Source organism: Eptesicus fuscus, chromosome 4, assembly GCF_027574615.1.
Source record: "Eptesicus fuscus isolate TK198812 chromosome 4, DD_ASM_mEF_20220401, whole genome shotgun sequence".
Lineage (NCBI taxonomy): Eukaryota > Metazoa > Chordata > Mammalia > Chiroptera > Vespertilionidae > Eptesicus > Eptesicus fuscus.
Genome location: NC_072476.1, coordinates 2577501 through 2603708, shown reverse-complemented (window position 1 = coordinate 2603708; position 26208 = coordinate 2577501). Strand labels below are relative to the sequence as shown.

General features: G+C 54.3%; 1 protein-coding gene and 1 non-coding gene across 3 annotated transcripts in view; one reads left to right on the top strand and one right to left on the bottom strand.

Annotated features, from left to right (window-relative positions):
* Window positions 1-26208, bottom strand: part of POLR3E (RNA polymerase III subunit E) — a 33846-nt gene that overhangs the window by 6249 nt on the left and 1389 nt on the right. For both annotated transcript variants that reach the window (XM_054714404.1, XM_028127381.2), the window contains exons 2-17: window positions 15748-15820; window positions 14112-14162; window positions 11175-11252; window positions 10433-10548; window positions 9981-10063; window positions 8200-8307; window positions 7863-7912; window positions 6278-6397; window positions 5314-5399; window positions 5130-5174; window positions 4954-5045; window positions 4010-4130; window positions 1330-1411; window positions 607-666; window positions 366-523; window positions 63-124 (exon numbers count right to left, since the gene is read on the bottom strand). In XM_054714404.1, the coding sequence (XP_054570379.1) occupies window positions 63-124; window positions 366-523; window positions 607-666; window positions 1330-1411; window positions 4010-4130; window positions 4954-5045; window positions 5130-5174; window positions 5314-5399; window positions 6278-6397; window positions 7863-7912; window positions 8200-8307; window positions 9981-10063; window positions 10433-10548; window positions 11175-11252; window positions 14112-14162; window positions 15748-15783 (1348 nt within the window). In that variant the 5' untranslated portion in view covers window positions 15784-15820. The remainder of the gene's footprint in view (window positions 1-62; window positions 125-365; window positions 524-606; window positions 667-1329; window positions 1412-4009; window positions 4131-4953; window positions 5046-5129; window positions 5175-5313; window positions 5400-6277; window positions 6398-7862; window positions 7913-8199; window positions 8308-9980; window positions 10064-10432; window positions 10549-11174; window positions 11253-14111; window positions 14163-15747; window positions 15821-26208) is intronic.
* LOC114226844 (small nucleolar RNA U109) lies at window positions 17885-18012 on the top strand. Its single transcript, XR_003612963.2, has one exon. It is a non-coding gene; the product is annotated as a small nucleolar RNA U109 (small nucleolar RNA).

Here is a 26208-nt window from a genome sequence, read left to right as displayed (position 1 = left end):
GTCCCCAGGCCCAGCCCCGAGCCCGGGGCGAGGGGAGGCCTGCCCAGCCGGGGCCCGCACACCTGATTGTCCGTCCGGCTGCTTTGGCGTGGTTTCCTTCACCAGGTTATAGACCTTTTCTAATCTGAAAACAAGAGCCAACACTTACTCTAAACCACATCCCCATCATCTCACCACCCCAAACCCCGGGACAGCCTGCTGACTGAAGACACCGTGCTGGCAGCACTGCGGCCCGGCTCCCCGTCCCCGTCCCCGTCCCCGTCCCCCGACAGACAGGTTCTGGCCACCACGAGGCGGGGTCAGCCAGCAATGTCCGCCTGATGGGAAGGGGGCACACAGCCCTCGCCACGCCCAGGGCGCCCTACTTGGCCTGGATGCCCGTCCACAGCATGTGCTGCCGCTGGACCACGTCGGGGTGCTTCCTGATGAACTCCCCGTCGTGCGGCAGGACGAACTCCCAGCCTCTGTTGATCCTCACCACGGCCATGTGCTCCAGGAAGTCCTTCACGTCCTCCGCACAGAGCTGGGGGCGGGGCAAGGGTGAGGCCGGCCGGCCCCAAACGCCCCCAGCCCCCTCCCCGCCGGCCCACTGAGAGCATCACTTACTTTGGTCACTGCCGCCACCTCTTTGCGCACCACCCACCGGCTCTGAGTGAACTTCCACATCTGCGGGGAGAAGCACGTTCCCAGGGCCGGGCCGCTGTGGGTGCGGATCTGCCCGTGGGCAGTCACTTCAACTCTGCACCGTCTTCTCCTTCGTACACGACCCCAGGGTTGTCGCCCCAAAGAGGCAGCTGGACCTCCCCACCCTGGGCCCCAGACCACAAAGACGCCCCGGGGCAGGCACTGAGGTTCTGGCTAAGGGCAGGGCGGGTGGGGATGGAGATGACCAAGCTCAGGAGTTGCAAAAGCCAGGCAGCCAGGCCGGGACCGCGCACGAGAGAAGCAGACACGCCCAGCGCCGTGTGCACTGGGAATCGTCAGCCTGTCCCAAGGGGGTGCTGTTCGGCTGGGGCCAGTCCCACCAGACTCTAATTATTCATGAGGAGCTAGAATCTGGTCTGTGACATAATGTTCATTTGCAAAAATCAACAAGGCAACATTTTAAGAACACCACTCGAGCCAAATGAAGCTCGTTGGCCGGATCCTCGGGTTTGCAAGCCTCGGCGAGAGGAGCTCCAAGGTCGAGAGCCCCTGCCCGGCCCTGCCCGGCCACACAGGCCTGGCCTTTGCGGCGGCCCTGGCCGAGGTCTTGGAAGCCCTGTGCTGTCCCCACCTCCTCCCACAGCACCTTCACCCCCACCCAGACACCAGAGCCTGGGCACTTACAACGAAGTCTCGGCCCCTGCAGAGCACCTCGGCGGGCACACCACTGTGAGGGCTGGAGGAGTCCTTGGGGTACAGGATGTCACTGCCAATGAGGGTGGTGGCGCGTCAGTCCCTGTCCTCAGCCCCATCTGCCTCCCGTCCCCTGCCCGGCCTCTTTCCAAAACGGACAGACAGAGGCCTGGATCGCACCCCCCTTTTCCCCAGCCTGGCTCTGTGAACACATATGTAGGAAAGAGACACACTCTCCTCCCCACCCCAAGAGTTCTTCTTCCTACCCCCCCTTTTTTAACAGAGGAATTCCAGTCCATTGAGAGAAATAGAGCTTTTAGGTTCCTTTTCGTCTTTGCTGTTACTATTAATCCTCCCTCACCTGAGCCTGAGGGTATTTCCCCCCATTGGTTTTTAGAGAGTGTGGAAGGGAGAGTCCCGGGGAGGGAGAGAGAGAGAATCGATCGAGATCCACTGGGTGCCTCCCGCACACATCCCGACCAGGGCCGGGGATCGAGCCTGCACCCAAGGTACGTGTCCTTGACTGGAATCAAACCTGAGACCCTTCAGCCCACAGGCTGACGCTTTAACCAGAGCCAAACCAGCTGGGCCCTCCTACTCCTTCCTGGGCCCCCACTGCCACAACTGGCCCAGCCCCGAGGCCACTGCGCGGACATGAAGTGGTCAGGGGCTCAGAGGCAGACGTGGCCAGCCCAAGACTCTGGGAAAACAGTGGGTCTCATATGGACAGCACGTGCAATCCCGAGAGAGACCGGTGACAGGGGGGGTGAGGGGCAGGGCTGGGACCTGGACAGGCCCTGAGCACAAGTCGGGGAGGCCTGAGAGAAGGGGCCAGCACTAGGCTCAGAGAACTTCAGGGCCGAGGCAAATGCGCAGGCGTGAGGCTTTCTACACGCATGTCCACAGCACAACCCTCCCAGCCCACAGGCCTGCTGCTCAGGACACTCAGCACGCGGCACCACCTCTGCTCCTGCTGCCCACCCCCTCAATCCTACCTGGCCACCAGCTACTACCCATCCTTGAGGTCGAGCTCCGTGCCCACCACCTTCCCATAAACACCCTCGGGACAGGGGCCTGGCCCCCGGCGCTCACTGCTACCAGAGAGAGCAGGCGGCCGCTAAGCAGGTGTTGAGAGGATGTGGCCCAGGCCCCGGACCTCTACATTCTGTGCCCGCTCTGGCCCCACCGGTCTGCGGTCAGGGACAGTGTGTGAACGCGAGTGCCCTGTAGGGCCCAGGACAAGCAGTCAAACACACAGGACAAATGTGTGAGTGTTGCATCACCCCCTCACGGACACAAAGGGACAGGGCGGAAGGAGCCAGAGGCCTTGCTGGGGTGGCCAGGGCGGCGCCAGGGCGGAGACCACAGGGACAGACCACCCGCCGGAAGGGGGTGCACCAGGGGCACATGTGGTACCGGGCCAAGCTGCAGCCCCAGCCATGGCGGCCTCGCTGCCAGGGTGGAGCGTCTATGGCGCTGGGCAATGCCCTCCAGTGTGTAACTGGGTGGCCCCTGGCTCTCGGTCTCGGGTGCCATAACACAGGCCCCATCTAATGAGCGATGGGCATCGAGAAGTCTCCCATCATTTAAGATACCCAAGGCATATGCAGGGCCTGTGCTTCCCAGGGCGAGGGCGCCACCCTGTGGTCATGACATGAATATATTTTGTAATTAGTCAACCAAATGGGTCTGCAAGGACTTCTTGCAGTGAATTACTTTTTTTTATTGGTCTTAGAGAGAGAGAAAGGAAGAAGAGAGACAGAGAACCATCGATGTGAGAAATGTGCCCCAACCTACAACCTGCGTGTGTGCCCTGACGAGGAATTGAACCCACAACCTCTGGGTGCATGGGACGACGTTCCAACCAACGGAGCCACACTGGCCAGGGCCGCAGTGCATTACTTCTATAAAAATTTGTAACAATTCACTCTAACAGCTTTTTCACTTTATATCACACTTTCTAAAAAGTGTGCACATTACACCATTTAGAACTAATCTAATTCGAATGTGCATAAAACGTAGATAGCCACCTACATTTACTCTGTGCCAGGCATTTTACTGAGAACCAGGGACGTAAGGGAGGCAGTCAAGAGGCAGTCCCACCCCCTTGAAACTGACAGTCTGGGGCAGGAGGCAGACAGGCTAGAGAGGAATCTCAGGAAGAGAAGCTGCTGAAAGACATCACGTCACAAAGGTAAGACCCCTGAAACCCAACAGGACACGTCAAAAGAAGTTCACACGTAGACACACCTTCGTGACCCGTGGAACACAATCCAAAGGCAAATATGTGAACAGATGGAAAGAATGCCAACCAGAGACTATGTCTTGTGGGGTTTAAAGTAGCGAGAAGGACACTGTACAACAGCACGTGACTTGGAAGATAAATGTAAAACCTTCTGAGTTCTTTGAATTATCCTGGATGAGGGTAAAAGCAACAACGAATATAAACTGAGACAAGTCACGAGTGCATGCTGAAATGTGTAGGGAATCACTAAAACAGTTACGAAAGGGTAACCTCCAAATTAGCAGGAAAAATGGAATAAAAGGAGAACCAGTAGAAGGTAAGAATGAACATTAAATGCAATGTAGGCAGATTTAAACCCAAATATCAGCAACCATATTAAACGTAAGTGGATTAAGTGCTCCCATTAAGGGGCTACAGACAACTTACCTCTTCACCACCCAATTTCCTTGGACTAACATCGCCACCTTCTGGATGCCACGCAGAACAGCCACGGAGTCCACAGAGGGGCCCAGGAGGCTCATCAAGTTGGCAAAAGGCATGACCTTCACTGAGGAGGCAGAGACATCAGACCGGGGAGAGGAGCCCGGGCCCTGCCCCGCGGCTCTGCCTGTCCAGCTCAGAGCAGCCCAGCCCAGCCGTGAATGACAACCAGGACCCGGGTCAGTGGATCCTGAAGGCAATGTCCAGGAGGAAGCCCGAGTGTCAGGAGACACGCCCCATTCTCCTCGGGTCCAGAGGTTCAAAACGGGCCCCTGATCACCTGGCTCGTCAGTGGCAGAGTCAGAATGAGACGCCAGGTCACCGGGGTCCAGAGTCCACACACTTAGCCATTGTGCTCTGCTCACCCCAACTGCCCGAGCCCCCCCAGCCTAGCAAGCGGGGCAGGGTCGGGGAAGGCCCTCAGTCCTGCAGCCCCAGGCACAGCAGGGAGCTCTGCTCTGCTCGGGCCCCGGAGACCCTGGAGTGGGCATCTCGGAAGAAGAGCCCAGGGCCCGGGACTCAGCTCTGAGGTTCAAGGCTCATGTCTGCCGCTCACCGGCTCCAGCGCCCACAGGTTCCAGCTCACAGAATCCTCCAAGAAAAAGACCCGGCCCGCGTGGGCACCACAGCACTGCGCAGGTGAGCAGCTCATGGTCATGGGCAGGGCTCGGGATCAGCCCTTGGTGGCCCCGAGCTACCAGTCCCTTTTCACAGACCCACAAACTAAGGCTCAGGAAGGCGCTCACAGAGCAGGGGGGGAGTGGGGGTGGTGCCGGGAACTGGGCAGCTCCAAGCAGAGGGCAGAAGGAGCCTCTGGCCTCGCCCCTTGGTCCTCAGTCTGTCCCTGACTCGGGAGGTGAAGGGTCCAATGAGCACCCATGAGCACCCACCGTTCTTCATCAGGATCTTGATCTGATCGGCCAGGGGCAGGGTGCGCAGCTGGGCCATGGACAGGACGTTGCTGGGGGCCACAGGTTTGTCTCTGTTAGAAACACAGGCGGCGGGTCAGAGGCCGGTCAGAGGCCACAGGCAGAGCCCTGGGTGTCGCCCAGCCCACTCTACTCACTTCTCCTCCTCCTGGCTGGGCGGCACCAACATCAGGAGGTACTCGCTGCGGAGGGGGGAGGGCAGGTCAGCGGCCCGGGAACGGCAGTCCCCCGGCTGAAGCCTCCTTGCCAGCAGCCAGAAGGGGCCCAGCCCTCCCACATCGCTCGCCCAGGCCACCCAAGGGGCCACCGTGCCAGTCCCACCTGGGCGACTTGACGAGCTCCGTGTTCTCGGCGCTGCTGCAGCCCTGGCACAGCAGGTACTGGCGCTCGTGCTCAGAGCGGCTGTCCTGCGGGGGGAGGGGGGGGAACCTCAGCTGAAGCCCCGGAGCCCTCCACCATCCACTTCTCACCACTTGCCGCTCTAGCCACCCACTGTGCTGCCCAAGATCCCAGGCACCCGAGGCTGGCTGTGGTGTGGCCTCAGTGCTACCTGAGATTTCATGGCCGCACAGCCCCAGCACGGCGCCTCAGTGCCTGTCTGTGCCGCAGTGACAGCTAGCGTTCAGTGAGCACCTACTGTGTGCCAGGCTCTGGACTAAAGACTGTAATTAACACCAACTCACCTGTCCTCAAAGTAATGCCACCAAGTCTGGTCCCGTTATTATTATCCCCATTTTACAGATGAACAGATTTAGAGAGGTTAGGTAACTTGCCCAAACACACTAGGAAACAGCAGAGCTTCTGCAAGTCTGACCCTGAGGCCAAGGCTCTGTCAACACAAACCTCTCCCAGGAAGGTTCCAGAAAATCCGACTCCTCCCCTAGAAAAACGCTGGGAGCCCTAGCCTGGGGGTGCTTCCCTCCACACAATTTCAGGAACTGGGTCCCGGGGTGAAAAAGCACAGTAAGTCACCGTGCAGTCACACAGCGACCTTGGCCATGTGAGCGCCGGTGAGTGTGCCGGAGGTCCAGGCCACAGTGCAGGGAAGACATGGGAGCCGACAGCAGCCCCGCTCCGGGCTCAGCAAGAGGCTCGCTCGGCTGGGGCGCTGGGGCCGCACCCAGGACGGGGTGGCAGCCGTGCCTCCCCTGGGGTGTGGAGGACACTGTGCGGGATGTGATCCCCCCGCCCTGGGGCGCTGGCAAGCGGCCACGGGACCCTAAGGAAGGGCGAGGTGGACAGTGGCCGCACGGCAGCCCTTCCTGCCGCCCTCCCGGCCGCTCACCCGCAGGCCGTGGTAGTGCAGGCGGACCCAGGGCTCCTCGGCGTGCTTCTTCTGCAGGAACTCGTAGGACTGCGCGCGGCGCTGCCGAGCCTGCTCCGACTCGGGCCGGGAGAACCGCACCTGGGACGGGAGGCATGACGGCCTCAGGCCTGGCCACCTCCTGGGCTGCCGTCCCAGCCCCCCCCCCCCCCCCCCCGAGGCCAGAGGGCCCACATCGGGATACTTCCCACTGCCACCCGCCCCTCCGCCTCACAGGTCCCTCTGTGACCTGCCAGCCCAGGCAGGAGCGGCTGTCTCAGGTCGCTGCCCGCACTCGGTCCCTTTCCCCTCTGCCTGCTGGAACACCCCCGTTCTCCTATGAGCAACACCAGCTCCCCTTTAGCTCCTAAATATCCCTCCCCCCCACACATCCCAGCGACAGCGGTGGGCAGGCCGCTCACTCAGACCTGGGCAATTTCAGCAAATCCCCTAGAGCACAGGGACTGGTGCAGGGCTGGCTGAACCACGATCGGCTCGGAAACGTGACTCAGAAGTAACGAGAAAGACGTTCCTTTCCCGCTGGGGTCAGGGAAGCTGAGGGACAACTCTCTACCACTGGGGACAGACACCTGGCCTGAGAAAGGGGCCAACAGGGGAAGACTAAACCTAGAGATGGCGGAACAGGCCTCAATAAGAGTCTGAGCGCCTGGATCCAGCCATACCGGAAGTTACCTCTCAATTTTGCAGTAACAAGAACCAATACGCTCCATTCTTACCCAGGCCATTTAGATCCGGTGTCGCTGCTTAGAGTCCAGATGGAGCCAAGCCCCGAGTCACCCCTCTACCCCTCTGCGCAAGGGGCGCTGGGACACTGGCTGGGTGACAGAACCCTGAGGTTCTACAGGAGGCCTGAAGGCACACAGGCCTAAGAATGCCTGGGGAAAGGGCCGGGGAGCACCCAGGAGGGGAGCGGTATCCAAGGTCATCCAGAAGCTACGGGAGGACAGGCGAGTCCCCATGTGGGTGATGCCAGAATCCACCAGCCTCCAAGGTTATGCAAACATCCACAGCTTTAGCCACCCTATGTACCATCCACGTCATTTGGGCAGTACTTTATTTTAAATGCTTACTCGTTTAACCTAAACATACCTAAATGGGGGAGACTTTATAAGCCGTAAATGGAAGGTCAACATTCTTCCTACAATGTCTGAAATGCAGGAATAACTACTGAGATAGAAGCGCTTCAAACCTGCACCACTGGAGACAGAATCACCCTCAGTCACACGGGGCTGTGGCCCAGGGCAGACAATGTTCGTATGTGCGGGGGACCCCTACGCCCTGGCTTCCTCTCCGAGCATTCCAGGCAAACCCGGGCCCCATCTCTCCCACGCAGGGCGGTCCTGCCCACCGCTGGGACGGCTCCGCAGGCAGAGGCCCGGCGGTCCCTCCAGGCAGCCCGGCAAGAGGGCCCTGAGGAGCAGGCTGTTCCTGCGTCCGTTTCGCCAGTGCACCTCTGCAGACCCGCCTGCCCTTGCTCTCCAGACCACTGGGCTGCCAAGTGGCCCTGCTGCCCGACCGCCCACCCTGCCTCTGGGCTGGAGCTCACCGTGATCTGCTTCACATCTTCTTCTGCCTCGTCCTGCGAAGAGTCGCCCGCTGCGAGAGAAACCAGGCTGCTCACAGCCTCGGGGAGACCTCAGCTCCCGCCCTCACCCCACCCCCACGCAGATGCATGTCAGTGGTTCGCAATGGGGTACAAGTTTCCCCCGAGGGGATGTTTGGAAATGCATGGAGGCATTTTGGGAGGTGGTGCTACTGGCACCCAGTGGGCAGAGGCCGTGGGTGCTGCTAAGCATCTCTAACCCATCCCTTCCATGCTCTCCCCTTGGCCGGCCCATCCCTAGTCACAGACAGACAGATGGCAGGGCTGGGGCCGAGCTCACCCTCGCTGGCCGCCTCCCTCTCCCGGTGCTTGGCGTCGGCCTTATCCAGGTAGGAGAAGCTGGGCCGCAGCTGCAGGATGCCGTGCAGAGGCGTCAGGTGGAGCTCACCTGAGGGAAGAAGGACTTCCACCTGACTCCAGGATCTGAGCCAACCCACCCCGCCTGGTTCAAGGCCGTCAGTCACCCAGGGCCCCGGACTCTACTGAACGCCTTGGCCCAATGCCAAACCACCTCCGCCTCTGATCCTAGGGCCTTGGGACCACCAGGCCGACCCGCCAACGCCCCCCCGCCCCCCGGCCCCAGCCCCGCTGGTCACAGTGAGCACACAACCGAGATCCAGGACGGGAATCCTGACTCAAAGCCACTTCCGTAATGCCTGCCTGCAAACCCTCCTCCACAAACATCCAGGGCCCTGCCGTCCATGGCTCGCTCCCACCACACCAGGTAACAAACCCACAAACACAGCCCTTTCCCTGCCAGGCCTCCATCAGACACCCTCACGGCCTCCCTAACCCACTCCCCAGAGTCCCTCCCCTCTCGTCCTCCTGCCTCTTCCTGCCAGAATCCCACCGTCCCATTAGCACGTTAAGTGCCAAGCCTGTTTTGCCTTCCTTTCCGTTAGGCCCGCGATATCCGATGTCACCGATATGCTGGCAGCACCAGTGACTGACCGACTCGGACAGAAAGTACAGTGTCCGTCACCGGTGACTGACGTGGCGCTTAACGTGCTAAGAGTCGGCTACTGAAATGTGGAGGAGTCCACGCTCTCTGACGAAGGCCACGGCTTCTCCTGGGAGTCAGACCTCGCCCTGGAGCCAGGGCAGAGACCCTCTATCTGACAGGTGACCGTGGGCGTCAGCGAGCAGAAGCCAGCGGCCAGGCCCCGTGGGAGCTGTCTGGAGCCCCGGGAAGCCCCGAGGGAGCAGAACGCTCCAGATAGGAGCACCTGAGTGGCCGTCCGGCTGCCAGGAAGGTGGTGTTAAACATGGAGAAGAGTTATTTGATGCGACTTTTGATTCTATTCCATTTTGTTTCCTAAGTATTCACATTAGTTTCACAAACTCTTACAAGACCTTGTACTTTTTAACAGCTGAGATGTAATTCACATGTACATATGCAGAATTGCACAACCAGCACCACAATCAATTTAAGAACGTCTCATCACGCCCACCTGTGCGTGCAGCAGTCACTCCCGACCCATCCCTGGCAGCCACGCCCCTGCGTTCTGTCCCTGTGCATGTCCGTTCTGGCCCTTGCGTATGAATGGGAGCACAAACGTGTGTTCTTGCTCTCCAGGCTCATCAGTGTCTGCCCTCACTCTGAGGTGACTGAGAATGTTCCCAAGTGGCTACCCCACGTTGCCATCCACACCAGCTCATGGACAGACAGCGGCACGCTCCGTCTCACCAGCGTGATAATGCTGCTATACACCCAGGTACAAGTTTTATGTACAATAGCTTTCGTTTCTCGGGCAGATGCTGCCTAGGAATGGAGCTGCTGGGCCCCAAGTACCTTGTATTTAAAACAAGCCTGCCACCTGTCTCAAAGTTATGCTGTGTGCGCCCTGGAGCCTGACCTCCGTCAGGACGGCTGCGGCTAACTGCAAGTCCTTGAAGATGGTCAACTCTGGACCCGTGACAATCTGTTATTTGCACAAGCTGCCTGGCCAGCATTTGGGGGAGAGAGGCTGGACACCAGGCTAGCGCAGGCCCCTCCCAGCCCCAGCCCCAGCCCCAGCCCGCTTCCCACCCGCCACAGCGGCCCAGGGCACCCCGAGGTACCTTGCCTGTAGAGCGCAGCAGCGTAGCGGGATGTGTTACTGGTGGTCTGGGAGGAGCAGAACGTCTGCTTGTCCATCAGCTTCCTGGGAGCACAGGGAGAGCGGGCGTCCAGAGGGGAAGCGCCAGCCCCAGGCCCGGCAGGCACAGCCCCCTCGACTTCAGACGCCTTCTGAGACCCAACAGCCAGGGACCAAGCCCACAGGACCGGCCACAGGGAAGCTGAGGTGACAGGCAGGGGTGGGAGCCCCTACAGCCCTGGGGACCCCAGGAAGGACTTGGTGGGAGGAGCCGCCTCGGGGAAGCCCTTCCCCAGGAGGAGGGTCTGCACCAGGCCTGCCAGGCGGAGGGGACACAGCGGCGGGAAGCCAGCTCTGGGCACAGGCCCCGCCATCTGAGGCCTGAGCAGCACCCTGGACAGAGCGAAGCTCGAGGCCTGGAGGCCAGGGACTCACGAGGAGTAGGTGCTGGTCTCGTCGGCGCAGGTGCCATCCACATTCAGCGCGATCTGCTCCCCTTTGCTGCGGCAGTAGTTGGGGTTCAGGGTGTCGATGGCCATCTCAAGCTCTACCTGGAAGCACCAAGCACCCCCATCAGCCATGAGGACTCCAAGGCACAGCCCTCAAGGGGACCCCGGCCGCCCCACTCCTGGCCCTGCACAGAAACAGGGCACACGTCCCGCCCCGGGGGCTCAGCTTCAGTCTACACCACAGGCCACAAACCCCAATTCCAGCAGAAAAGGCCAGAGTGGTTTTGGGGAGGCGGGAGAGGGTCCTGCAGTTTTGTTCGCTCCTTCCCCACAGCTCCACCCCCAGAGGTCTATAGCTGGCATTAAAAATCAAGAGACTTCTCATAAAAAATCTTACTTTCGCTTTCTCCTGGAAGGTCAGCGGCCGGGCTGGAAGGGCGGTCCCGTGGTCCTGCCCCCCAGGCACTGGGCCGCTGGAGCCAGGCCTGCTTCACCCGCCCGCCCGCCGCCCGCCGCCCGCCGGTGAGCAGTCCCCGGGCCTTGCCCTCCCGGGAGGCTCAGTCCTCCAGGCCTTCTGGAGCTGCCCACCGTCCTCAGCTTTCAAGGCCCTGCAAGCCGCTGTTCTCCTAACTCTCCACTCACTCCTGGGCTTCCAGGCCCCCCCAGGACCACTCCTCGCCGCCACCAGCTCCCACCCAGACCTCCTTCCAGCACAGAGGGCGGCCCACCTTCTGCTGCTTGGGCTTGATCCGGGCCGAGAGGTGCGGGATGTCATCGTAGGTCATCGAGGCTGGGCGCACAGGGTACTGGGGGGGAAGGCAGGCATCAGTGCTCCCAGCCCGGCCCCAGCCCGAGACAAAAAGCCCCTGCTCTCCGCCAGCCTCCCCTTCTCCCTGGCTCCACCTGGCCTCCTTCCAAAGAACGGCTCAGACATCCCCGACTTCCAAGCCTCAGGACCCCAGAGCCGCACATCACCCGTGGGCTCTGGCACCCACACAGCACCGCCGTGGAGTCGGAAGGGAGGTCCAAGGGAGCCAAGCGGGAAAACGAGCCTGGCCACGTGCCGCTCACGGCAGCAGCCTCTCCTTTCCCACCGCGGAAAGACGAAGACCGGAGGGAGCTGCCTGCCGCTGACCTCAGAAAGCCCCTGGGCCTCAGCGTCGCCACGTGTGAGGTTATTTCTATGTCACACTGTAAGGTACTGCCTGAACACACGAGGGCGTATTTCCACGTCAGTCCCCACCATACGTATGCTACTGAGTGAACAGCCGAGGCCTGGCTCGGACGCCCTCTCCAAAGCCCACGGCGGCCTAGCCAGTGAGCCGGGCAGGTGTGCAGGGTGAGGTCGGCACTCCTCTGCGGCCACGTCAGGATGGCCATCTAGCCAAGGAAATGACGCTTCCTAAAGCCCGCTCCAGCAGCAGTCAGGTGACCCTTCTCTGCTCTCTGGGCTGGGGCTGGAGCGTAGGCCCAGGAACGGCCTGGAGCCCAGCCCATCTGGACAGAACGGGGGTGAAGGGCACAGGTTCTGAAGGGAGGGCCCAGGCCCACGGCCGTTAGCAGCAGAGCCTGGGGGTGCAGATGCCAGCCCTCATCCCGCACACGCTTGCAGTGCCGCTGCTGCTGCCCCGCCCCAGGCAGGCCCGGGGTGCAAGTTAATGGCCTCCCTGTGCCTTGTTTTATCGTATGAAACATGGGGGACAAATACTTTAAATAAGAACCTGATTGTCAGGAACGAAAATGGTACAAAACAGTCTGGCTGGTCCCCAAAATGATGAGCTTCCATGTGACCCAGCAAACCCACTCCTAGGGGTACCCCCAAGAGCAATGAAAACACACTCAAGCACCTGCACGGGAAGGTCACATCAGAGTTCATTACACATAAGAGCCAAAACAGCCACCAACTGACGCACGGGTAAACAAAACGTGCTGCGTATAGATCCATTCTGTGGAGTTATTCCTCCATAACAAGGAACGAGGCACTGATATGCTGGTGAACCTCAAAAACATCATGCTAAACCATGAAAGCCAGACACGAAAAAGGCCACATATTGTGTGATTCCAGGACAGGCAAACTCATAGAGACAGAAAATAGGTGAGCCCAGCCAGTGTGGCCCAGTGGTTGAACAGCAACCTATGAACCAAGAGGTCACACGATTCCCAGTCAGGGCACATGCTGGGGTTGCAGGCTCGATCCCTAGTAAGGGGGTGTGCAGAAGAAAGCAAATCAATGATTCTCATCATTAATGTTTCTCTCTCTCTCCCCCTTCCTCTCTGAAATCAATGAAATATATATGTATATACATATACATATATCCTCCTATATAATAAAGAGCTAATATGCAAATGGTCATCATGCCCTCACACCTTCACGGCTCAGACACTCAACACTGGGGAGAGAGGAATGGGGACCAGCCAGGCACAAATGAGTTCACGAGAGAGGAATGGGGACCAGCCAGGCTGGGGCCTGGGAAAGGGACAAGCCGCCCACCCCACGGTCCCGGGCACCAGTGGCTGGGGCTGCGGCCCGGGAGAGGGACAAGCTGCCCGCCCCGCGGTCCTGGGCGCCTGAGGCTGCGGCCCAGGTAAAGCCGGCCCGGGTCCTGGATGCCTATGGCTGGCCAGAGGGAGGGAAGCCCGGGTTCCGGGTGCCTGCAACCGGCCGGAGGAGGGAATCCTGGGTCCTGGGTGCAGGGTGAGGCAGAGGCGGTTAGGGGTGATCAGACCAGCAGGGGAGCAGTTAGGGGTAATAAGACCAGCAGGGAAGCAGTTAGGGGCGATAAGGCAGGCAGGCAGGTGATCGGTTAGGAGCCAGCAGTCCCAGCTTGCGAGAGGCAGTCGGACATCCCCTGAGGGGTCCCAGATTGGAGAGGGTGCAGACGGGCTGAGGGACCCCTCCACACCCCGTGCCGAATTTCGTGCACCGGACCTCTAGTGTATATATAAAATAGGTTGATGGTTCCCTAGGGCTGCAAGTGGGAATGGGGAAGGGAGCAAACGTCCTAAAATAAACTGTGGTGCTGGTTGCACAGTCCTATGAATAGACTAAAATCCATTGCTTCATCCACTTAAATGGGGGAGTTATATGTTGTGTAGATTAGATCTCTATAAAGCTGTTATGAAATTACAGTACCAATAAGCACCACCGGCTTATTGTGGGATAAAATGAGTTTACGTGCTTTAAGTGAGGTCAGCGCACAGCCCATGCTCAATGCTGTGAGCCACATGACCTCCGGCACAGCGGGAGGGAGGGGCTCCGGCAGGCGGGACTGAGCTGCTGCAGCAGGCCCTCTCTGAGCCCCGGTAACACCGGTGGCCGTCAACTCAGTGCCAGCTCTGCACCAGGTAGTGTTCCAATCCCCATGGGGACCCTGCAAGTCAGGAATTAACCCTATCACCATTTTGCAAATAGGGAAACTGAGGCACAGCGGTTAAGGGACTGGCCCAAGGGCTGGTAGCTAGGTGGAAACAGCTTTAGCCAGACCGTGGCTCTGCCTCTTGGCTGCCTTGCTTTCTCATCTTGGAAATGAGAGGCTATTTAACCCCACCCTGAGAACGCCGAGAGCCGTCCCAGCACACCCGGAGGTCTCCGGGGCTCCGGGCCCCTCCCCGCACCGCACGTCCACCACCACCCTTCCTTCTTCACCCCCAGGCCCCACAGTTACCTGAAACAGGTAGAGCTTCTCCGCCAAACTTTTGGCCAAGTACACGTCGACCTGGGGACAGGGAAGAAGGGTTAGCCAGGTGTGAGGGGCAGTGCTGGTGTGAGGGGCAGTGGCCCCAAGGCTGGAGGGAGAGCTCAGCTATTGCTAACACCAAAGGGAACCAGGTCTCCAGTCTGGACACATCCAAGGCCCTTCCCTCCGGCTCCCAGGGGGCCCTACCCAGGTTCACTATAATCCAACTAAACGCGTCTTCCCTGGGGCTGCCGGAGGAGGCTGCAGTCCTGGAGCAGAGGCAGCAGGAAGGGTGCCTTCCACCACCCAGCCTGGGTCAGCCTAGCGCCCCGTCCACACTGAGGTGGCCTGCAAGCCCCTTGGGAGACTGCCTGGCCCAACTTTCTTTCTTAACACTAACCTCCCTGCCCCGCCATGGCCTGCCTGCTGCCACCTCCTCACAGGAACCACGCACCTCCTCTCCCAGCTCCAGGCCTGGAGGACTAGTGAAGGGCCCCCAGGCGCAGGGGAGGCATGGTGAAGGGCCTTGCTGGTGGAGGAACAGCATGTGCAAAGAGCCCAGAGTTCTAGGGTGTGTCCTGGTCTGGGCACTGACACTACCACCCACTGTCTGCTCCTGAGACCCCCGCCTCATCAGTGTCTCCCAGAGCCCCTCCTGCCCGAGGCGCCCTGTCGTCACGGCCCCAGGTGGATCCAGGAAATAACTGCTGAGTGAAGTAAAGGGGAGAGGTCAGACCCATTCCTTCCTTCAACAAATAATGCCGCTGACTATCTATTATGTCCAAGGACCTGAACCTGGCTTTGGGACACGGTGAACAGAATAAAAACTCTCTTTTTGCTTTCGCCCCGCCGGCATGGCTCAGTGGCTGAGCACTGACCTGTGAACCAGGAGGTCATGGTTCAATTTCCAGTCAGGGCACATGCCTGGGATGGGGGCTCGATCCCTAGTGTGGGGTGTGCAGGAGGCAGCCAATCAGTGACTCTCATCATTGATGTTTCTACCTCTCTCTCCTTCTCCCTTCCTCTCTATATTTAATAAAAATATTCCTCTCAATAAAAATGTTTAAAAAAAAACAACCATAAAGCCCTAGCCGGTTTGGCTCACTGGATAGAATGTCGGCCTGGGGACTGAAGGGTCCCAGGTTCGATTCTGGTCAAGGGCATGCACCTTGGTTGCAGGCACATCTCCAGTAGGGGGTGTGCAGGAGGCAGCTGATGGATGCTTCTCTCTCATCGATGTTTCTAACTCTCTATCCCTCTCCCTTCCTCTCTGTAAAAAAAAATCAATAAAATATAATTTTAAAAAAAACAACACACCATAAAATTCTACTTTCTCCAAGCTTCCATTCTAGCAGAAGGAGTTAAGTCTAGGGCTAAGTATTGTGGCCAAGTGCAAGGCAAGGCCGAGGGAAGGGGCTAGAGGGCGAGGGTTGGGAGGCAGTGTGCAGGTGACAGCCACACAACACAGGGTGGTCAGGAAAGCCACTCTGACAAGGAGATGCCAGCAGAGACCTGGGGGAGTGAGGGAGCAGCCAGGCAGGTACCTGGGGAGAGGGTCCCAGTCTGGCTTGAGGATGGGCGGAAGCAGCCCACCCCCTGCCAGCAGCCTGGGCACAGCAGTTACCTCCTGTACGACTGGGTCATCCTCTTCATTGGCCATACTAGGGGGAGCCAGCCGGGAGGTCCTCAGACTCAACCTGTAAGGGAGAGCGGAAGGCTGGCCTGTCAGTCACTGTCCAGCCGACACTCCACGGTGCCCATTCCATACAGATGCTGCTCTGGGCGGGAGGAGCCCAAGACAAACAGAAGCTGATCTTCTTTCTACATGTGCCCTGGAGTCAACAATGGATGGCCAACTCCATAATCCCTCCATCGGCACCCAAAGGAGAGAGCCACCACACCGTGGGTGCAGACAGGTGGGTGGGCGCTGCACCGGTGGGGAAGGATGACCACCCACAGTGAGAACTCGCCGTCAGGCAGGAGAATGGCTGGCTGAGCCACAGCCGTGACTGCAGCGCTCGGGAACTACCTGGGACCTGGGGAAGTTTTCAAAGATTCAGAGGATTCTGGTCCAAGCGAAGCAAGAAACAGCAATGCTCACCTCCTTCCGTGGCCACATTACAATTACAACTAAACGACAGAACAACCCATTTAAAAACCACCGGAAAGCTAGCTGAGCAGAACTCCCATAACCGAGGGTGAGGGTGAGGGTGAGGGTGAGGGTGAGGGTAGGGACAAGGACAAGGACAAGGACACACAAAAGAAATGATGATGCAGAGCCTGGCAGGAGGGGCGGAGACCAAAACAGACGAGCCCCCCAGCCACATGTGGCTACAGCTCCTGTGTGCCAGTCCCCCACCTCACACCAGGCCCCCAGCCACAGCGCCAGGGCCAGGAGAGGGGCCCCCACAGCAGCTGGTTGTGAAAATCAGCAGGGACCCGTGCAGGGAGACTGAGGATGCTGGAAACCCAGGCATCCCCTTCAGGTGTCGAGCCAGACTCACCCAGAGACTGGCCCTGTGGGCTTCAGCACGGGAGCAGCTGGAGAAGTGCCAGGAACACACAGAGGGCCCGGCAGCCTGGGCAGCTCTCCCTGGGACAGAAGCGCTGGCAGGTGCCGCTGTTCCTTTGTTGAGCCCCGCCACCACCTGAATCCTCAGGGACACAGGGGGGTGCTCAGTCTGAGCTCTCCATTAGCCTGGCTAACCTTTCACCCTGTCCCACCCAGCACACTCACCCAGCCAGAGCCTCGTTCGGCGGCTCCTCCACATAAGCAACCTGCCTTCGCACATGCTGAGGACTTTCCTACGTTTTCTCAAAGGTCACAAACCTCACACACGCAGCAGCTGGCCTCGGAGTGCCCTGTACCTCTCACTAAGTGGCCTCATGCCCGGCACAAGCAGCAATTGGTCTCAACTTGCACTGTAACTGCCATCAGGTGGCCCAGACCTGGCATAAGCTACAGCCGTAACTGACTGACTTGGAATGCAGCTTCAACTAAACGGCCACGGGAGCAGCACCCGTGGCAGCCAGTCTGGGCTCTCGGCATAGCCTCTCCCAAGTACACCAAACCCAGCAAAGAGGGCCAAATGCAGGTCACTCTGTAGCTGCTAAGGGACCCCAAGCCAGTCACAAGCAGCACCTCCCTCGGCCTACACCACAGCCCCTCGCAAGAGGCCCGGAACCAACAAACCCAGGGGCCAGGTGCAGAGCACTACACGATGAGCTCCACAAACACACCCGAAGGGCGAACTCAGTGCACACCAGAGCCTTGCTAAGCAAACCCCATTCTGTGAGGCCAACCCCTGAAAAACAGCTTGCTCACTCAAGTCACAGTAGCCCTCAGAGCCAGTCAGCCGGAGGGTCAACCCTACCCACAGGCCAGCAGCAATCAAGGCTCAACTACAACAGGAGCGCACACACACCTACACAGGGGACCCCTGAAACACCAGAGCAGGAAGACGGCGCCACCGGGCCCACAGGACACCTACTGCACACGGCCACTCTACCAAGATCTAAAACTACGTCACAGAAGTAAAAACAAACACAGAGAGGCAGTCAAAATAAGGCGACAAAGAAACATGTCCAAAATGAAAGAACAGAAGCCCAGAAAAAACTAAACAAAATGGAGACGAGCAATATACTAGAGGCAGAGTTCAAAACCCTGGGCATGAGGAAGCTCAATGAACTTAGTGAAAGAGGAGGTGAACTCAGTGAGAACTTACACAAAGAGATAGAAAACATTTTTTTAAAACGTCACATTTCATGTGGAAATGTGTCTGCTCCTCATTCCTTTGGGAGCAGGAAAACATCCATAACATGCTACATTAAAAAAGTTCTCAGGACTATTACAGTGGAGGTTAAGTAGTGGTATATTTCTCCTACATTAAAAAAACAAAAACAAAAAAAACAGTCAAAATTGAAGAATACAGTATTAGAAATAAAGAATACACTAGAAGAAACCAACAGTAGATTAGATGAAGTAGAGAATCAAATCAAGTATCTTTGGAAGACAAAGTAGTAGAATGCACTGATTAAGACATCAAAAAGAAAAAAGAATTTTTTTAAAAAAAGAGAATTGTTTAAGGCAGTGGTCGGCAAAACGCAGCTAGCGAGCCACATGCGGCTCACGAGCTGCAGTTTGCCGCTCTGCTGACTAATGAGTTTGCTGACCACTGGTTTAAGGGACCACATCAAGAGAAACAAAATTCACATCATACAGCTCTCAGAAAAAGAGAGAGAGAGAGCAAGTAATTGAAAACTTCTATTTGAACAAACAATAACAGAAAACTCCCAACCTGGCAAAGGAAACAGACATACAAGCCCAGAAAGCACAGAGACTCAAAACATGATGAACCCAATTAGGTCTACACCAGGATACATCATAATTAAAATACCGAAGGTTAAAAACAAGGAGAGAATCTTAAAAGCAGAAAGAGAAAAGCAGTTAAAGGAACTCCCATAAAACTGTCAGCTGATTTCTGAACAGAAACATCTCAGGCCAGAAGGGATTGGCATGAAATATTCAAAGTGATGAAAAGCAAAGACCTACAACCAAGATTACTCTAAGGTGACCAGACGTCCCGCTTTTGGCGGGACAGTCCCGATTTTTAACAATTTGTCCCGCGTCCCGCGGCTTTTTAAAGTCCCGATTTTTGGAAAGAATGCACGACAAGCTAGGGAACGGTGGGAGAATGGGAAGGGAATATACGGTTTTCGGCGGCCATGTGGCTATTTAGCCAGGATATGAGTTTTATATTATTTTTGTTAATTTTATAATGTTAAACTTTAATAATAACAAATAATTGTTGAGAACTGATTATCGAGAACTGCTTATCAAAGTTCGCATTGTTGATCAGTTGTTAGAATTCGACCACCATTGTTTGGACTTAATGAACAATGGCATTTTTTGGGATTGGCAACGACGAAAACATTTTGTAACTGTCTCTCAGACGATACACATCGTACTGCGTGCTAGTAAGCTAGTTAAACAAGTGATGTCATCACAAATCAGCTATTCAGATAATTTAGGTAAGTAATTTATTTATTTATTTCATAAATACATAAATTTTCTTGAATTTAGCAGACAGTACTCGTATTATTTATATTTTATAGTGGCGGCAAAAAGTCTAGCGCCAGCCTTGAAAGTGACACTTACGACTTACGTTATGGCAAATTCAGAGGAAAAATAATACAAGTTAGTATTGTTATTATTTAGAAAGAAATATAGGATTAAAATAATTTTTAAAATATAGTTACTTTATAACAATCAAATTAATTTAATTTATAAACTAACAATAAAGTATGTTCATGTAATTATGTACCTACTTACTGTGTTTTTAAGCAATATGTATATAATAGTTTATAATATGACTTTAAATTATTTTTTTTAGATTTTTAACATAATGAGTAAGAAAAGAGGATGCAAATTCAACGATGATCTAAGAAGTGAATTTCCTTTTATTAAAAAAACCAAAAGTGATTACAATATAGACCAAATTTTTAATCAAGAACCCCCCCCAACCCCGGGCCGAAACTGGTTTGGCTCAGTGGATAGAGCGTCAGCCTGCGGAGTCAAGGGTCCCAGGTTCGATCCCGGTCAAGGGCATGTACCTTGGTTGCGGGCACATCCCCAGTAGGGGGTGTGCAAGAGGCAGCTGATCGATGTTTCTCTCTCATCGATGTTTCTAACTCTCTATCCCTCTCTCTTCCTCTCTGTAAAAAATCAATAAAATATATTTTTTTTAAAAAGAAGAAAAAAGACACCCCCCCGTCAATGGTGTCCCATTTTACCAATGTTAAAGTCTGGTCACCTTAAGCAAGGCTAGAATCATAAAACAGAAAAAGAGCTTCCCCGATAAGAAAAAACTGAAGAAGTTCATCACCATTAAACCAGTATCACAAGAAATGTTAAAGGAACTTCTTTTAAGTAGAAAAGATAAAGATAAAAAATATAAGAAAGAAAATAAAGAAAAAATGCCCACTGACAAAGGCAAACACATAGTAAAATCAGTGGTTCAACCAACTATAAACCTAGTACAAAGATTAAAAGACAAAAGTAGTACAACCATGTGTGATTACAACAATAAATTAAGAGAAACACACAATAGAAGCTAAAAAATAATGACCAAAACATAAACGTAGCAATCTTGAGAAAGAACAAAGTTGGAGGTATCATGCCACCTGATATCAAACTATACTACAAGGCTACAGTAATCAAAACAGCATCGACTGCCATAAAAAGAGACACACAGATCAATGGAATAGAACAGAGACCCCAGAAATAAACCCATGTCTATATGGTCAAGTAATCTATGACTCAGGAGGCAAGAATACACAATGAGATAAAGACAGACAGATTCTTCAATAAATTGTGTTGGGAAAATTAAACAGACACATGCAAAAGAATGAAACTGGACTACCTTTGTACACCATATATAAGAATAAACTCAAAATAAATTGAAGACTTAAATGTAAGACCTGAAACCCACAAAACTAGAAGAAATCATAGGCAGTAAACTGTTGGACATCACTCTTTTGTAATATTTTTTTGGCTATGCCTCTTCAGGCAAAGGAAACAAAAGAAAAAGTAAACAAATGAAATTACATTGAACTAAACAATTTTTGCACGGTAAAGGAAACCATCAATGAAACAAAAAAAACACACCAACTTACCCAATGGAAAAAGACATTTGCCAATGATACATCCAATAAGAGGTTAATCCAAAACATAAAGAACTCCTACAATCTACAGTGTATAATTTAAACCAACCACAGAGCTCTGCATCTTCGTCTGACTGGTCTGTACACAAGAGAGCACTTTAGGAGGCAAGACTGACACACGAGTTCCCAGGCTCCGCCCTGGGTCTGTGCTCGGTTTCCGTAAGTTTGGTGTAGATTTTTACTCCATTATTTGCAACTCAAAGCCCACGTTGTAAAGTCTGTGTACAGTCTGTCCTGGAGCTTGCTGGGCTGCACCTGAATCGTAAGCTACTACAACTAGAATAAAGAATCCCAAGCCTGCCCTAGTGGTGTGGCTCAGTGGACAGAGCGTCAGCCTGTTGACAAAGGGTCCCAGGTTCGATTCTGGCCAAGGGCACGTGCCCGGGGTTGTGAGCTCAACGCCCCCCCTGCCAGTAGGGGGTGTGCGGGAGGCAGCCAATCAATGATTATCTCTCATCGTTGATGTTTCTATCTCTCTATCCCTCTCCCTTCCTCTCAGAAATCAATAAAAATATATTTTTAAGAACAAGAAAAGACTAACGCCATGGATAAAATTCATGTTGTAAAAAAAAAGAACTTCCGAGCCTGCGTCTCTTTAGGTGCCTGGGAATGGGCTTTGCACACAGTGGGCTTGGGGCTGACGGGGAGCAAAGGGAACTACATCAGCTATGGTTGTCACGTTGTTGTTGTTGTTCTCCCTCTTTCTTCTTGTTTTCTATCATCTCGTTCAAGGTTTCGAAACTCGGTAATAAAAACAGGTGGTGTAAAAAAAAAGGAAAAGAACTCATACAAATTTAATACCAAAAACCAAACAGGATGGGGGGCAGGAGCCGGCTAGAAGAGGTCAATGGGGGGAGAAAAGGGGACATAGTATGTAATACTTTCAACAATAAAGATTTTAAAAAATAAAAAACAAACATCTAGACTTAAAACAAACAAACAATCCGAACAAAAATATGGGCAGAGTACCTGAATAGACATTTCTCCAAAGAGGACATACAAATAGCCAACAGATTTATTAAAGGACTAGAGGCCCGGTGCATGAAAATTCATGCACTGGAGGGGGGTCCTTCAGCCCAGCCTGCCCCCTCTCACAGTCCAGGAGCCCTCAGGGGCAGGAGGCAACCCGGCGATCAGGGGAAGGAGACACCCTCATCACACCTCTGCTGCTGCCACTGCCGGCAGCGCAAGCCTCGGCCGGCCCTGGTTACCTGAGCCTCAAGCGGCCCTGGGCGTCTGGGCAGCTTCCATCCACGGCTTGCCTGCACCTCGGGCTGGCCCTGGGTGGCTGGGGGACTGTGGGTGGGTCTGGCCACATCATGTGCCTGCCACAACCCTGGCGGGGCTGAAAGGACTCGGGGACTCCGGCAAGGCTGAGGGGACTAGGCGCTGCCATCTTATGGCTATGGGCGCTGCTATCTTTGTCACAGTGTGATGGTCAATTTGCATAGTTCCTCTTTATTAGATAGTATACTCAATGTGACTAATTATCAGAGAAATATAAATTAAAACCTCAATGAGAATGCACCTCAGACCAATTAGAATGGCTATCAATAAATCAACAATTGCCCTGACTGGTTTGGCTTAGTGGATAGAGCATTGGCCTGCGGACTGAAGGGTCCCAGGTTCGATTCCGGTCAAGGGCATGTACCTTGGTTGTGGGCACATCCCCAGTAGGGGGTGTGCAGGAGGCAGCTGATCGATGTTTCTCTCTCATTGATGTTTCTAACTCTATATCCCTCTCTGTAAAAAAATCAATAAAATATATTTTAAAAAATAAAATAAATCAGCAATTGAGTGTTGGCCAGGATATGGAGAAAAGGGAACCCTCATGCACTGTTGATGGCACTGCAAATTGGCACAGCCACTGTGGAGAACAATTTGGATTTACCCTAAAAAATAGAATTACCACATGACTCAGCAATCCCACCTTATGTGTATTTATGCAAAGAAATGAAACACTAATTCAAAAAGATATATGCACCTGGCCAGTGTAGCTCAGTGGTTGAGTGTCACCCTATGAACCAGGAGGTCACGGTTTGATTCCTGGTCAGGGCACATGCCCAGGTTGCAGCCTCGCTCCCCTCTAGGGGGTGAGCTGGAGGCGGCTAGTCAATGATTCCCTTTCACCACTGATGTTTCTCTCTCTGTCCCTTCCTTTCTGAATTCAATAAAAAATATATTAAAGCCCAGCCAGGCCCTAACCGGTTTGGCTCGGTGGATAAAGCATCGGCCTGCGGACTGAAAGGTCCCAGGTTCGATTCCGGTCAAGGGCACATGCCTGGGTTTTGGGCTTGATCCCCACTGGAGGGAGTGCAGGAGGCAGCCAATCAATGATTTTCTCTCATCTTTGATGTTTCTATCTCTCTCTCTCCTTCTCCCCTCCTCTCTGAAATCAATAAAAAGAAATATATATATATATATATATATATATATATATATATATTTTTATTTTTTTTTTTTTAAAGAAGATACAGCCCTAGCTGGTTTGGCTCAGTGGATACAGAGTCAGCTCCACAGACTGAAGGGTCTTGGGTTAGATTCTGGTCAAGGGCACCCCACAAATATTTGTTGTCTGAATAAACGAATGACAGGGATGTTATTTAATAAGGAGCTACCAAGAGCTTCTGAGTAGAGGATGATCTTGGTAGGGGTAAAAAGCCAGGCGAGAGGGAAATAGGCCACTGTGACAGGTCAGGAGAAGGAAGGCGAGTGAAAACCAGTAGCCCATAATCCATAGCTTTAGGTGCCTTCTAAGACCCAGACAGAGGGCAGTGGAGGGGAGACCAAAGACCCCACTGTGTGCACTGGCTGCCAAGTGCCACGGATGTCAATATCTCCTTTCTCTTCAGCTGGCTCTGTGGGCAAGTGAGAAAGTGGGGACTCCTAGGTGTGGCCTGGGCAGCTCTGCAGAAGCAATCATTCCCACTCACAGGCTTTCTCGCCATTGCCGGGCTCTGCTGACTCTCCCTGGCCACAGGAGCTCCTCCCTCAGCGAGGACATCTGACTAGGTCAAAGCAGGGGTGCTCGCCCTCGCTGGTTTGGCTCAGTGGATAGTGTTGGCCTGCAGACCGAAGGGTTCCGGGTTCGAATTTGGTCAAGGGCACGTACCTTGGTTGCAGGCTCCTCCCCGGCCCGGGTCCTGTTCAGGGCTCATGCAGGAGGCAACCAATTGATGTGTTTCTCTCCCAGTGATATTTCTCTGTCGTTCCCTCTCTCTAAAAATCAATGGGAAAATATCCTCAGGTGAGGATTAAAAGGAAAAACAGGGGTTTTCACCTCCCTTTACCACCATCCCATGCAATTCAGTGGCTTTCAGTTTTCAGCTTAAGACCCACAGTAAGAAATCCATTTGGGGGGGGAGGCGGGTTTAGAGATCAACCAAAGGACTTGTGTCCATGCATATGAGCATGACCAATGGACACAGACAACAGGGGGGTAGGGCCATGTGCTGGGGGGCAGGAGCAGATGGGGAGAGGTCACTGGGGGAAAAAGGAGACATATGTAAAACTTTCAACAAGAATTAAAAAAAAAGAAAGGAATCCATTTCATATAAACAACCCAGAAGATACAATCACATAACAAAAACAAGGTTTCACAACCATAACTGTGTACGCTATGTGAGGCAGAGATGCTCTCTACCCCCGCTCATTAAAATGAAAAATGCTGGCTGGTGTGGCTCAGCGGTCAGAGCATCGGCCCCAGTATCCAATACACTCGGTTAGAGTCTCTGTCAATGGCAGGTTCGATCACCAGCCTGGTCAGGGCAAGTGTGGAGGCAACCAATCAACGTGTCTCTCTCACATCGATGTTTCTTTCTCCCTTCCTCCTCATCTCTAAAAACCAATGAAGAAAAATCCTCTGGTGAGGATTAACAAACAAACAAAAAAGCAAAATGTTTAAAAATGCTGGTTAATATCCCAAGTTGATTTCACATCCCTCTAACATTTAGTCCTGACCTGCAATTTGAAAAGTACTGCTTCAGCAAGTTTCCCTGTAGCCCCTCCTGCCCACCTCCAATTCCCCTAGAAACAGCCCGAGTTGTCCTTGTAAGAAAGTAAATCACATCATCCTACTCTGACAACCCTTAACTGTCACACAGAACAAACCCAAACTCCCGTCCCTGGCCCCAAGCCCCTGCGCGATCTTGCCCTGCCTCTCGTCATCCACTGGCTGGACCTGCGAGCCCCAGCCTGCCGCAGGACCTTTGCACATCATGTGTTCCCTGGGCCTTTTCAGGCCTGGCTCCTTTCCATTCGACATCACCACCCCTTCCAGAGGCCAGGTTCTCTGACCACCCATCTGAAAGCATCCCCACCCCAAGTCCCTCCCCAGTCACTACCACAGCTCCCTGTTCTATTTCCTGTGGTTCTTCTCACAACCTGGAACTACCTAGTCCACTTACTTAGGTGCTATCTTTTGCATTAGAGTATAAGCTCCATCAGGGCCTCTCAGTGCTTCAACCAGCAAGTGAAGATAATTACATTTATTTAATCAAGTTGTGAATGGGATTATTCTCTCTCTCTCTCTCTCTCTCTCTCTCTCTCTCTCAATACCTAGAACAGTGCCTGGCATGAAGTATGCACAATATAATACAAAGAATAATTGAGTGAATGAGTACATGCAATCAGGTGGTCATAAAACCTCAACCCAGTGAGCCCAACTCGGCCCCAGCCAGAGGGCGGGACTCATGGTTTGGGGCCTCACGCACACATGAGAACGGACAGGGGCTGTGACCCAGGAGGGAGCAGGCTTCCAGCCACCGGAAAAGCCACGCTGTGCCACCTCAGCAGTGACCACGGGGGCCTCAACAGGGAAGGGTACTGTGGCAGTGGCTCCACGGCCTTGGGCACAGGAAACTTCCCCCAACAGTGAGAGGCTCAACAATGCAAAGGGACAGGGACACCAGGTGGAGCTAAGAGGGAGTCCAGAGCAGAGGAGGTACCTGAAGGCCAACGTTGGGTGGACCTGCACTGCACCCAGGAATCTAACCTGTCAGCCGATCAGAAAAGCAGAAGCAATTTCAAAAGCTCTCCAGCTGCTGAAGGGAGTGAGAGAGGTCCGAGAGGGGAAAGGACAATGGAGTGAAGGGGAAAGAGCCCCGGGGCAGTCCCAAGGCCTGGCTTCTAGTTGGCTCTCCTCCCCTGGAACAAGGCGTCTCCCTTTTGAGTCACTGGTTTCCACTGTTAAAGGCAGAGCTGGCCGAGGGGACAAGAACTGAGGCCCTGGCCAGGTGGCTGACCTCAGCTGGTTAGAGCCTGGTCCCGATACACCAGGTCACATACAAGAATCAACCAATGAATGCACGAATAAGTGGAACAACAAATCCACGCTTTTTTCTTTCTCTCCCTCTCTTCCTGC